This window comes from Lathyrus oleraceus, chromosome 5 (genome assembly GCF_024323335.1).
Source record: "Lathyrus oleraceus cultivar Zhongwan6 chromosome 5, CAAS_Psat_ZW6_1.0, whole genome shotgun sequence".
Classification (NCBI taxonomy): Eukaryota; Viridiplantae; Streptophyta; class Magnoliopsida; order Fabales; family Fabaceae; genus Lathyrus; species Lathyrus oleraceus.
Genome location: NC_066583.1, coordinates 616,352,998 through 616,367,048, shown reverse-complemented (window position 1 = coordinate 616,367,048; position 14,051 = coordinate 616,352,998). Strand labels below are relative to the sequence as shown.

Genomic DNA, 14,051 nt, shown 5'->3' with positions numbered 1-14,051 from the left:
AAACAAATAGGATGAAGTGGAACGGACATAATGTAGTGTAAATCGAAAACATTGGTCTATCTTATTTAAAAATGAAAGTAAGGTAGGACGTGAATTCTGACCTTACATCCATAAAATTAAGGTTCATGCTAGAAAAAAATGGAGTGGGTGAGAGAAATATATTATATTGTATATGTCTAAAATCTTGATCTACTCTGAAAAAAATGAAAGAAAAACGGATATGACCAACGGATCGGGCATGTTTTTTATCCCTAATTTAAAGTGAATAAATGAGATGTTACGAGTTCGAAGTTGTTATTCTAAATTTCTAACATTCTTCTTGATCATCATTATTGATATACATATTTATGGAAGTGCTACCGACAATCTGTGAGAGGTGCAATTCAGTAAACAAAAATCCAATAAGAAGGTTCCTTTAAATGGCTTACTTTCAAGGGAACAAGGTCACTTTTCTCATTTTATGATAACTTAACCATTATTAGAAAAGCATCCACATAGATTTTATTTCATCACCAATAGGACTATAGTAACAATACTACGCACAAACATGCAGCACCATCTCAAAAATCACTCCATTAACCATATATTATGGTAAGATATGTAATTATAAAAATCAACCGAACTGAAACAAATCAACCTTTAATTAACATTCTGGAGTACGTGTGTGGTCTCTCGTATGATCACGACAATAATCATACACCAAGTAATTTTTTTGGACCCATTGCATTGCAACATTTTGCTGAGGGCTGAGTCTACCGCCATAGCCGGAAGGCGAGGCCGAAAGTGGCCGGCATGATGAGGAGGCGGAACCAGTTCTACAACCTTGAAGTTTGAAGTCTTTGTATCTACCAATGAAAGGTTGATAAGTATAATTTGCTTTGTATTTTCCATTCTCAGTAGCCCAAGAAGATGCATCCCATATTGATCCATACACATACATTGACCTTGAAGGGAAAGTAACATCACTCTTCCTAGGATACCTTCTTATTGGAACATCATCCACAAAAAATCTGCATGTTTTTTTTTTCTTCATATATTAATTATAAGATATATAATGTTTATAAACCGTAAAGTAACATACAAAATATAGTGTATGGAAATATTACATGATCTCACTAGTTTTCCATAGAATAGCATAGTTGTGAAAATCTTGAGTTGGATTGAACCAAAGATGAAACCTCATCTCTCTTCCTATAACCTTTCCATCTCCACTTCCTCTTATGTACACATTTGTCTGCAACACATATGGTTTATCTGGTGTGGTTCCAAGAAACTCAATGTCTATTTCATCATGGTTTCCGGGATAATCTTGGTTGTTTGAAAGCTACAATTCTCAAATGAAAACATGGTTATATATATATATATAGTTAATTTTCATCATTAATTAAAAAATATAAGGTAATTCTCACATAAAAAGATGTAATGACTCCGGCCGTATAACCGGTTTGAAGCTTAACCGCAACACCAAAGTATCCAGCTCGATAAGAGTTAAGCGACTTGAATCCACTCCCTACAAGAAGTCATAAGAACTCGCAGGGTTTTAGTTGCTGAGACTAATTCCTCAAATTGAATAGAAGTAGATGAGCGGAAAAGTTGACTATTATATAGTGCATGATGAAAGAACTAAATATTGTAATAAAATTATATGTACACATGTAACAAACTATGAAATTATTAAAATTTTCAAGACCTATGATTTGAGACATAATGTCTTAAACATTTTATATACCTGAAGTAGAGTCAAGCCAGATTTTTAATGTTCCTTGGTCTTGTTTCTGATGCTGAGGTCCCCAGAGGTTTCTAAATCCACGATCAAAGATAGTAGGGCTTACTTTGGAGCTAGGGTAGTAGCCTGGTGATGGTGGACCCTCAGCATTATTACTACAAATCATGAATGAGAGTAAAAGAGAGAAGAGAGGAACCATAGAGAGTGATGATGGCATTGTAGTTTTTGAGAACATGAAAAATTTGAGGTAGAATTGGTGGTTATGAAAGACTATGACTACATGGTTGTTGATATATAAAGAGATTTTGAGGACCCTATTGTACTATAATGGTGATAATTTGGTTGATTGGGGGAGTTAACATGGCTACATTAGTTTTTTTTCAAGTTTATATTAATAAACAAAGAAGGGGAAAGAGATTTACTTTTTGTCTGGCTCTTTTTTTACTTACATTGCTTCTTGATATGGAACTTCCATTTTAAGTGGAACTAATGCTTCTTATAATACTTCAATTTTGGGAAAGAAAATATGAATGAGGAAAGGTGCTCTTATGGTTTTGTTTGTGACATTGATTTGGTTACTTATACACATTATTGATTTGGGAAGTTGTAAATCTCTAGCTATTAGAGACAATCTTATTGGAAAAGTTACGTGTTAAAATTAGTTGGAGTTTTTTTTTAGGTAGTTTGAAAGTTGTTTAAGACTAATTAACTTAATTAGAATCATTATATAAAGTGTATTATCTAATTTTTGCACTTAATTTAATTTATTTATGTTGTGTATGTCCCAAAATCTCTCCGAATGAAGTATCTTTGGTCACGCGATGCACCCAACATGGACCACCAGGAAGGTGTAAGAAGTGTTTTTTCTGTTATTTCAGTTCTGCCTCACCTTGGAGATTGGCGGGCTTAGGCATGAGGTTCCCAGATAGTCGTTGGTAGATGCATGAGGCGTTCGGGGAAGGTGTGAGGTGTATGCCTCGATTTCTAAGCTAAATAGAAATATGCATTTTATTTCTTTTGTGGTCGATCAAAATAAATCACTCTTATAAAAATTTATTTATGGGGGATTATAGAACTGTTATCCCCTTTAGATATATATCTTTTTTAATCAAATTGGATAAACAAATCCTGATGTGTTTGTTCCTCTCCATCCTCTATCTTGTGCTTCGACTAGTGTCGAAATCTTATGCAACTACTGAAAGCTTCAGCTACTTCATGATGAAGATGAATGAAAATAGAGAAAAGAGATAGGTGGAAGCAAAATTTCATTCAGTCATTGATCAAGTTAGTTACAACAAGTGGTTATATAGAAGCTTAGGATCTAACAACCTCTAACTATCTGTAATAAATTTTATCTTAGGTGGGATATGATATGGCAAAACTACACTAAGCTATGGTGTTCAACTTCTGAATGCAACTTCATAATGAAACTTCTGAACGCAGATCCTAAAAGCTTCTCCTTCTGAAAGCTCATGCAGCATCTGAAAGCTTCAAATTCTGAAAGCTTATGCAACTTCAACACAATGAAGCTTTGGGAAGCTGAAGTTCTCATAAGCTAAATCTTTCAAAAGCTGCACAAGCTTTCAGAAGTTAAAACTTTCACAAGCTGAACACCATAGCTTAATGTAGTCTCTCCATATCATATCCCACCTAAGCTAAAATTTGTTAAAGTTAGTTAGCAGTTGCTAGATTTTAAGCTTGTATATAACCACTTGTTGTAACTAACTTGATCAATGAATGAATGAGATTTTACTTCCACCTGTCTCTTTTTCTCTATTTTCATTAATCTTCATCATGATTTGTGAAAACTTCATGATGGTATCAGAGCTCTTTTGAGCTTTGTTGCGCATCACTTTCTTCCAATGGTTCGTGGTGGTGCTAATATTGGAGCAAACACCGTCTCCGGTGCTCCGATTCAAGATCCATCCTAACAACCTGGTAACATGTACTATGTTCATCTTTCAGGTGAACCTTCTTCTGTTTCAATTAAACTCGTGTAAACACATTCGAATTATCATGCATGGGCGAGACCACGCGACGTGTGTTGGGAGGAAAGAAAAAATTTGATTTTGTTGATTGTTCCATTCCAGTTCCAGAGGAATTTGATCCAAGTTTTAAAGTTTGGAATCACTGTAACATGTTAGTACACACATGAATTATAAATTCAGTTGAAGAATCTAGATCACAAAGTATCATTTTTCTTGAAAACGCCATTGATGTTTGGAATGAACTCAAGGAGCATTTTTCACAAGGTGATTACATTCTTATCTCTGAATTACAATGTGAAATATTTACTTTGAATCAAGATTCAAGATCGATTTCTAAGTATTTTACAACTTTTAAGGTTCTTTCGGAAGAACTTGAAGCTTGCTTTCCTACTTTTATGCTCATGTCCGCATCGTTATGTATGCAACACATGCTTGAGTAATGCTAAGAAACAACATGAAGTTACCCACTCAATTCAATTTATTGTTGGCTTGAATGACTCGTTTGATATGGTTCGCTCTCAAATTTCGTTGATGAATCATTTACCTAACATCAAAAATATTTTTTCTATGGTGATGAAACATGAGCATCAGATGAAAGTCTTAATTTCTGATGAATTAAAGATTCTCATTAACGTTGTTGATTACAAGAAGTATTAAGTAAAATGGTGTGGCGATGGTTTCTCATCCTTCGGAAATAAGAAATTATGCGTACATCGTGGGAAAAATAGATACATAGTTGATACATGCTATAAGAAGCACGACTTCCCTCCTCACTTTGGCAAAGGTGATGTTGAGGCTAATAATTCTTCACTTGAATTGAAAGATGACGTTGATGATTCTAAAATTTATCAAGGAAATGATTCTTACACTTTCACCAAATATCAATATGATCAACTTACGAATTTGCTACACTCATCAAGCTCCCTTGGAAGTTCAGGTGCATCCTCTAGCAAAGTGCACATGGCCTATTATGCTAATCCTTATGTTACATCAGGTATCTCCAGAATTTGTCATGCTTTGAATCATGGATTGTGGACTCAGGTGCTACTGATCATATATGTTCATCCATGAAATTTGTTTATTCTTATCAACATATAACACCTGTTAACATTAGATTACCTAATGGTAATATGGCAATGGCAAAGTATCCTGGAACTGTTATTTTTTCACTAGGTTTCACAATGCACAATGTTTTGTTTATTCCTGAGTTTAATATGATTTTATTGTCGGTTCCAAAGTTATGTTCTGATCTTAATTGTTTAGTGAATTTTAATAATGCAAAGTGCTCAATTCAGGAAAAGAAAATCTTGAGGATGATTGGTTCGACTGATTTAGTTGAAGGATTATATCATCCTTTCATCACACAAGCCTCACATCAAGCCAACATCACCATATCACAAGTTCCACCTCAATCTACCTTTATCCCAAGATAACTCTATGGCATTTCAGACTAGGCCATTTATCAAATAGGAGAATTAGTAATTTACATAAACACATGCTTTTTGTAACTATAGACAAGAATTATGTTTGTAATATATGCCAGTATGCAAAACACAGAAAAACTCCTTTTCAACTTAGTGAAAATAAAGCTACTCAATTTGATCCATTTTAACATTTGGGGTCCTTTGTCTATTCCATCTATACATGGACATAAATATTTCATAACTGCTCTTGATTATTACATCAGATTTACTTGGGTTATTCTTTGTAAAACAAAATCTAAAGTCACCCATCTCGTTCAAAGATTCATACTTATGATTGAAAACTAATATAAATGCAACGTTAAACTTGTTAGGACATATAATGGCCCAAAGTTTCTCATGCATGGATTTTATTCTTCCAACAACATTGAATATCAAACTAGTTATGTTAAAACTCCCCAACAAAATGGAAGAGTTGAGAGAAAACACCAACACATTTTAAATGTGGGAAGAGCCTTACTTTTGCAATCTAAGTTACCTAGACAATTTTAGTCATATGCCATTCTTCATGTTGCCTACCTCAAAAATTGCATACCTAGTTCTTTACTTCAGGACAAATCACCCTTCTTTCATATATTTAGAACTGAACCTCACTTAACTGAGTTAAATTTTTTGGATCCCTCTTTTATGCTACCACCTTACAAAAACATAGAACCAAACTAGATTCTAAAGCTAGGAAAGGTGTTTTCTTGGGATACAAGCAAACTATCAAAGGTGTTTTAATTCTTGACTTATATACCAAATCCATTTTTTGTATCTAGACATGTTATACACCATGATAATGTTCTTCCTTACTCTAACCCAAACCTACCCTTCAATTGGACATATCGCCATGATCATAATGTTCATATTGACCCTATCATTATTCCTACTTCTATTGATCACCAAGCCACAATTCGTATTGACCAAACTAATATTAATCATACATTAATACCTGACGATACACCTCAACATGACATTATCTCTAATGACACTTCTCTTAAAACCATAACATTGACACACCTCAACCTGAAAGCATTCCTGAGCCACATATTTTGAGAAGATCCAATAGACATACTCAAAAGCCTGGCCATTTATCAGATTTCATATGCAATCTTTCAAAGAAATCAGTTGATCATCATTCTTCAGGTATATTCTATCCTATTGAAAACTTTCATTCATTAAATTATTTGTCTACTACAAAATAACATTTTTCTTTGTCTATCACTGTTCGAGTTGAGCCAGATAGTTACAAAGAGGGGAGCAAGCATGAATGTTGGGTCAAATCCATGGACTCTGATCTAGAGGCTTTGAAGTGTAACAAAACTTGGATTTTTGTTGATCCTCCACCATATGTCAAACCTATAGGAAGAAATGGGTTTACAAAGTGAAACATAAAGATGATGGCTCCATAGAAAGATACAAAGCAAGACTCATAGCTAAAGGTTATAATCAAGTTGATGGGCTTGATTTCTTTGACACATTTTCACTTGTGGCAAAGATCACTATTGTCAGAACCTTGTTGGTATTAGCATCAATCAATTCATGGCATCTACATCAGCTAGATGTAAATAATGCCTTTCTACATGGAGACTTATATGATGATGCATACATGTTAGTTCCACATGCTGTTACTAGTCCCAAACCAAACTAAGTGTGTAAATTGCTAAAATCCTTATATGGATTAATACAAGCTAACAAGAAATGGTATGAGAACTTGACAGGTTTTCTTATTACTCAACGCTACAAACAATCAAATTTTGACCATTCTCTTTTCACTCTTCACACAAATTCACATTTCACTGCCTTGTTAGTGTATGTAGATGATATCATCCTAGTTGGCAATTTTATGGATAAAATAAACATGGTGAAGGTTACACTTGACACTAAATTTAAAATCAAAGATCTTGGAAATCTGAAATATTTTCTAGGCATATAGGTTGCTCATTCTACAGGTGGAATTAGCATATGCCAAAGAAAGTATTGTTTGGATTTGTTAAAAAACACATGTCTTCTTGGTTTCAAGCCTGCCAAAACTCCTTTTGATCCATCTGTAAAATTACGTCGAGATTCAAGTGCACCTTTTGAAGACATACTCAATTATAGAAGATTGGTTGGGAAATTGCTTTATCGCACAACCACTCAACTTGACATTGCTTTTGTGACACAACAACTGAGTCAATTCCTTGATCACCAACCATTACACATTATGACACATCTTACATAGTTGTGAAATACTTGAAAGGTTCACTTGGGAGAGGGTTATTATTCAGAAAAGATTCAAATCTTTAGATTCTTGGATTTACTAATACTTATTGGGATGGATGTTTGGAGACTAGGAGATCTATTTCAGGATATTGTTTCTTCATTGGTTATTCCTTGATTTCTTGGAGAGCTAAGAAATAACAAACTGTTTCCCGTAGATATTCCGAAGTTGAATATCAAGCACTATATTTTTAAAGTTGTGAACTTCAATGGTTTCTCTTTTTGTTACAAGATCTATGATTCTAGTGTAGTAAGCCACATGTACTATATTATGATAACCAAACTACAACCCATATTGCAGCTAATCTAGTTTTTCACGAGCACACAAAACACTTGGAGATTGATTGTCATTTTGTGAAAGACAAGTTACTACAAGGAGTATTCAAATTCCTACCTCTCAAATCCCAAGCCCAACTTGTTGACTTCTTCATAAATCCACTACCAACTAAAAGCTTCAATTATTTCATTTCCGAGCTTAACATGCTTGATTTTTTTATCATTCTAAGCTTGAGGGAGGGTGTTGAAGTTGCATAAGCTTTCAGAAATTGAAGCTTTCAAAAGTTGAAGCTCTCAGAAGCTGCATAAGATTTTAGAAGCTGCATTCAGAAGTTGCATTCAGAAACTGGATTCAGAAGTTGCATTCAGAAGTTGAACACCATAACTTAGTATAGTTTTGCCATATTATATCCCACTTAAGCTAAAATTTGTTACAGGTAATTAGAGGTTGTTAGATCCTAAGCTTCTAAATAACCAATTATTGTAACTAACTTGATCAATGAATGAATGAGATTTTCTTCCACCTATCTCTTTTCTCTATTTTTCATTCATCTTCATCATGATTTGTGAAAACTTCATGATGCAGCTTCAGCAACTAACTTATGTGATTACTTTACACATATGGTTTTATTATTGTTTAAAGTTTTTTATTTACTCATTGTCATTGTTGTTTGCTACATTATTTTTCCTGTTAGTTTGAATAAGATTTTGAATTATGCAAATAGTGGCTCCCCCCATGGAGAAATAACATAAAATCTTTCTAGTGAGCATAATGAATACCAAATGATACATTGAGAAGTTTTTAATAGACAATGATTTTGAATAATTAAAAGTGAATATGCAAGTAATTTTAATTCAAAAATCGTGTGAAGATGTTTTGAAAAGTGAGGTATTGATTTTGGAAAACCTAACAAACCTAGAAGCAATTGTGATAAAAATTGAAGCAAAGAGTGCCATTGTTTTATGTGTTGGAGATAAATTGTTGATGGAAATCACAAAGGAGAAGACCGCAAAGGAAATATGGGTGAAATTTGAATCACTGTATATGACCAAGTCATTGGTTCATGTGTTGTACTTGAAATAACAACTCTACTCATTTAGGATGACATGGTTAAAATATATTATGGTGCAACTAACAAGGTTCAAAAAAGTATCAATGACTTGCAAAGTATTAAAGTGAAGCTTGATGATGATGACGATTTTTACTCTTGTTGAGTTCATTACCTAGATCCTTTGAACATATTAATGATGCTTTTATTTATTGTAATGAATGCACTATCACCATGGTTGCAGTTCATTCGTCTATTAGAACCAAATAATTAACCAATATGAAGGAAATGAAAGTTAAAGATAAAGGTGAAGGCTTCAATGTTTTAAGGGGGGTAAATGAGAGTAGATGAAACCATAAGGAGAAGAAATCTTGGTCAAGGTCAAAGCCAAAGTGCAGGGACAAGTCAAAATATAGGTGATTTAACTGTCACATGATCGATCACTTCAAGAAGGATTGTCCAAATAGGGATGGCAATGAGATTTTCTTCAGATTGTAGTTTCCTCATTTGAGACTTAGTGTGGACGCACTAATGGCAACTAGGTTGTTAATTGAAAAGAGATGGGTCATGAACTCTTGATAGTCTTATTACATGTGTTAGAGGATGAGTACTTTGACACCTTGGAGTTAAAATATGGTAGAGTCATTTTGCTCAAAAATGATAAAGCTTTAAGGTTATTTATGTCAAAAGATGTTTAATTAAAATGATTTTATTCTAATGATACAAGATATGTTCCTTAACTTAGGATAAATCTATAATCTATAAACATGTTTAATGAATTAGGTTATTGTAATAGAATGGTATATAATACGTTAACAATTTTGTATGGTGCATTGATCATTTATAAGGGGTCTAAAATGTGCAAATTGCATATTTTGGATGTTTTTAGTATTACAGACCATAATATGTTAACAATTTTGTATGGTGCATTGATCATTTATAAGGGGTCTAAAATGTGCGAATTGCATATTTTGGATGTTTTTAGTATTATAGACCATGCATCATTAGCTAGTAAATAATTTCATGATAAAAATAAACTATGACATTTAAGGTTGTGTCATGTATGTGATAAAGGTTCAGTTAAGCTATCTAAACAAGGTTTGTTAGGAGTTGATAAAATGGATAAACTAGAGTTTTGTGATAATTGTTTACTATGCAAACAACATATTATTCTATGTGGGAGTGACATGCATAACCTTAGTGGAACTTTTGAGTACATTGGACCTTTTGAGTACATTCACACATATCATTTGGGTATGGAAATAATATCTAATTAATCATGGGGTTGGTTCATACTTTCTCACTATGGTTGGTGATTTCTCTAGAAGAGTATGAGTTCACATATAAAAATAAGTAAACATGAAGCCTTTAAAAAGTTTAAGGAATGACATACTCTTGTAGGAAATCAAATAGGATATTGAAAGTTTTGAGAACTCAAAATGTCCTAAAATTTGTTTCATAATAGTTTAATGAGTTTCGCAAGAAAAATGATATAAAGAGACATTTTATCATCACTCACATCACAACTAAATAGTTTTACATAATGCATGAACAAGACCATCATAGAGCATGTGCAATGCAAGTTATTGGAAATTGGGTTATCTAAAAGTTTCTAAGGAGATGTTGCGATTAAAACAACTTATTTGATCAACATATGCTTGTAAATAATAATTAACCTCAATACATCTATGGAGGTGTGGAGTTGGAGATGATATACTACTAACATTTGAAGGTTTTTAGAGTTTTAAATTTTTTCTCATATAATACAAGACAAGCATGATGCCATAGTTATGAAGTGAATCTTCATTGGTTATCTGAAGGGTATGAAGGGTTACAATGTGAAAAAGATGGAATCTAGAAGAGGATCAAGATTCATGATAAGCATGGATGCTAAATTTATTGAGATCCGCATGGGGATGAAGTAAAAAAATCTAGAGAATCACGACTTTAAAACAAGGATGGAGAAGAATATGTTTGAGGTGGAGTATTTCACTAGCTTAACTAAAGGCGACGGAGAGGGCCAGACTTAAGCTTCTAGTCCTAGTAGACAAACTACACCTGCTCTTGGCTATTAGTTGGATAAAGATAGTGTGGGAATATGAATTGTTTTATCAAGAAAATATGGTTATGCTAAACTTATTTGTTTATCTCTAAATGCAACCAAATAATTGCAAGAATTAGAGCCAAAGAACATTGGAGAAGAAACATACTTAGAAACTTGTGAATCTATTTCAGAATAAAATGGTAGCCGGATGTATGTGGATTTTCAAGAAATAAGAAGGTATTTTTGGAATTGAAAGATCAAGGTACAAAGAAAGGCTTGTAGAAAAGGGTAATGGATTGACTATAATGATATTTTCTATCTCGGAGTAAATTTTATTCCATAAGAGTTCTTATAGCTATATTGAATGATTGCAATCATGAGTTAGAGAAAATGAGTGTGAAAACAGTTTTCTTATATGTAACCTTAAAGAGACAATATACATACAAAAACCTAAAGGGGACAAGTATGATATGTATCTTTTAAAGAAATATTTGTATGATTTAAAATAAAGATCTAGAAAATAAAATCGTCAATTTGATAAGTTTTTTATAGAATGGTTTTGTGAGAAGCGAATATGACAATTGCGTTTACATTTTTAAGAAGAATGAGAAGACCCTTCTATAAATCTTTATATATGTTAAGGATATCTTGATGACAAGTTATAGCAAAGGTGAGATCAGAGAGCTAAAGGAAAAGTTAAATGTTGAATTTGAGATGGAGGATCTTGGCGTTTCTAAGAGGGTCCTTGGAATGAATATTTTAAGAAACCCAAAAAAGAGTGAATTGTTTGTATCTCAGTATGGATACATGAACAAAGTCATGAGCGATTAATGATGAGTGATGTTGAAGTCATTAACACTTATTTGGGTCATTTCATAAAACTTTTGGTCATGCAATGTTCTTAATCTAAGGATGAGAAGAAAAAGATGGAGACTAATCCCTATGCAAGTGAAGTTGGGAGTATCATGTATAACATAGTTTGAACTATACCAAACTTAGTATTATAATTAGCATAGTAAGTTGCTTTATTAAAAATCCAGATCATGTGCATTGGAAAAGTTTGAAGTTATATTTTAGATGCTTGAATGAATAATTGAAAGGAGGTTTGAAATACACAAGAATAACTCAAGAGGAAGATGCTTTAGAGATATAGGCAAAAGCAGACTATGTTGAAAGTGCGGATACTAAGAAATCCTTATTGAAGTTAGCGAAAATATACCCGAACGTATTACACGTTCGAACATACAACAGAGTCTCCATCAAACTTTATTTAATCCCGAAGGAAAGGAAAACATCGATAAAACCCAGGGGAAAGAGATAACTGGGTAAGGAAGTCGGTTATACAAGGGGAATGTATTAACACCCCTCACATCTATTGTGCTCAACGAGAACCGTTTTGATTGTTCTTTGCACGGATGGGTGTGATATCTAAGGATTACTCAGGAAAGGATAAGGGAAAAGAAAGGAAAAGAATAAACAGATTCCTCGATGATGATTAGGGCCCTCATGTCTATGTATCCTTATAGTGCAATAAGGAATTCAGAGCTTCGTAGTTCATGGAACCAATGGTGGGAGATGAAAAAGAGAATGATAACAATTATGGTTTGAACCAAAGGATAACGTTGTTTAACTCCAAAAAAGGGTGAAATCTTAACCCATGAAGAAAACTGGCATATTGGCCGGAAAATAAAGGGTATTGCCTATATCAGGCTCCAAGGTAAATAAACAAGGTTCTTGGTTCAAAGGCAAGCATCAATTATTAGCCCAAAAGTAATATGAAGCTCAAAGGAATAATGTATTTGGCTCAAAAAGGAAGTATATCACATGGATTGAATGAAGGTAAAGATTTTGAATGAATGTAGCAAATAATGCATCATGGAGATGAATGAAGTGATGGAGAAAAGTGACCAAAGTCAAAGAAATGAAGGATTTGGTAAAAATGACCGAAGGGTATGGTTTGAAACCAAATGTAAGGTTATATTCGAATCCATAAAGGGAATGAAATTTTTACCATAGAGGGAAACAAAAATATTGGCCAAAAAAGAAGGAATAAAATGTTTGTCGACAAGACAAACAACTCTTGGTACAAATGCGGACTCCGATTAAATCGTCCTAAAAGGGTATGTATGGAATTCCAAAGAAAACTGTATTGGGTTTCAAAGAAAGACAGTATGCCACTGAGGTGAATGGAGATGATTTAAGGTAGGTGATGGATCATGAAAGGTATGGGTGATGCCCTAAGGCGGGAGAAAGAATAATTATACTCGTCAAGGATTCACATTCTCGTGCCTACGCATTCTCATTATGCAATGAGAAAGTCAGAGCTTCGTTGTTCATGGAATTAATGCGGAAAAAATTGAATAAACAAAGAGGTGTTTGCCTAAGAAACTAGGACTAACAAGACAAACACAACTAGAAGGGTATGACTAAAGTGATGGAATGTGTAACTTGTATCAAAAGACAATGGTAGCATGGGAACCCATAAAGGTAAATAAACTTTTCTACCAAAGAGTAAACAAACATATTGGCCTAAAAAAGAAGGAATAAAGTGTTTGACATCAAGGCAAACATCTCTTGGTTCATAAGATGGACTCCGATTAAATCATCCTAAAAGGATATGTATAGAGTCCCAAAGGAAAACATGTTTGGTACAAGGAACAATATATCAATATAGGGAACAAATAATTTGAAATGAAAGAATGATGTATTGAATCCATGAAGGAATAAACTATGAACCGAAGAGTAAACAGGCATACTGGCCAAAAAAAAAGAAGGAATAAAGTGTTTGACATCAAGACAAACATCTCTTGGTTCACAAGGTGGACTCCGATTAACTCTTCCTAAAAGGATATGAATGAAATCCAAATGGGTAAAGTATTTGACTTCAAAAGGATGGTATTGATTGATGAATAATTATAAATAAGGTAGAATTAATAAATAGGGTAGCTCGCGGAGAATCTGAATCCTCGTGCCTGCGTATTCTCAATGTGCAATGAGAAAGTTAGAGCTCCATAGTTTGGCTGACTACGAACAAAGACGGCAAGAAAAAGATGAGGCAAGATAAATGATAAAGGATAATGAAAGATGAAGAAGACTTGGCAGTCATTGGATATGAACCGCACTAAGTCTATGAGTAAATATGAATATGATAAGCAACTGGATCATTCCTCCCGTACCCAAGGATATTCAGAATGAGTCAATAGAATTCTCCACTAACATTCCTTCTTTACTACTTAAGGCTCA

At 33.5% G+C, this 14,051-nt stretch overlaps 1 protein-coding gene across 1 annotated transcript; it reads right to left on the bottom strand.

Moving 5' to 3' along the window:
• Nucleotides 1–475: 475 nt before the first annotated feature.
• On the bottom strand, nucleotides 476–2,053 carry LOC127087093 (xyloglucan endotransglucosylase/hydrolase protein 31). Its single transcript, XM_051027949.1, has 4 exons — nucleotides 1,730–2,053; nucleotides 1,410–1,510; nucleotides 1,107–1,324; nucleotides 476–1,010 (listed from the first exon to the last, which is right to left on the bottom strand). Exons 1-4 carry the CDS (start codon nucleotides 1,959–1,961, stop codon nucleotides 644–646), a joined length of 918 nt encoding a protein of 305 aa, XP_050883906.1. The 5' UTR covers nucleotides 1,962–2,053; the 3' UTR covers nucleotides 476–643.
• Between the last annotated feature and the right edge of the window lie 11,998 nt (nucleotides 2,054–14,051).

What these genes read in the sequence shown, in the direction of transcription:
- LOC127087093 (XM_051027949.1), bottom strand. Translation starts at nt 1,961, where the DNA reads ATGTTCTCAAAAACTACAATGCCATCATCACTCTCTATGGTTCCTCTC. An exon ending in CTGGCTTGACTCTACTTCAG is followed by an intron (nt 1,511 to 1,729) that starts GTATATAAAATG and finishes GACTTCTTGTAG; the next exon opens with GGAGTGGATTCAAGTCGCTT. An exon ending in TGGAAAACTAGTGAGATCAT is followed by an intron (nt 1,011 to 1,106) that starts GTAATATTTCCA and finishes AAAAACATGCAG; the next exon opens with ATTTTTTGTGGATGATGTTC.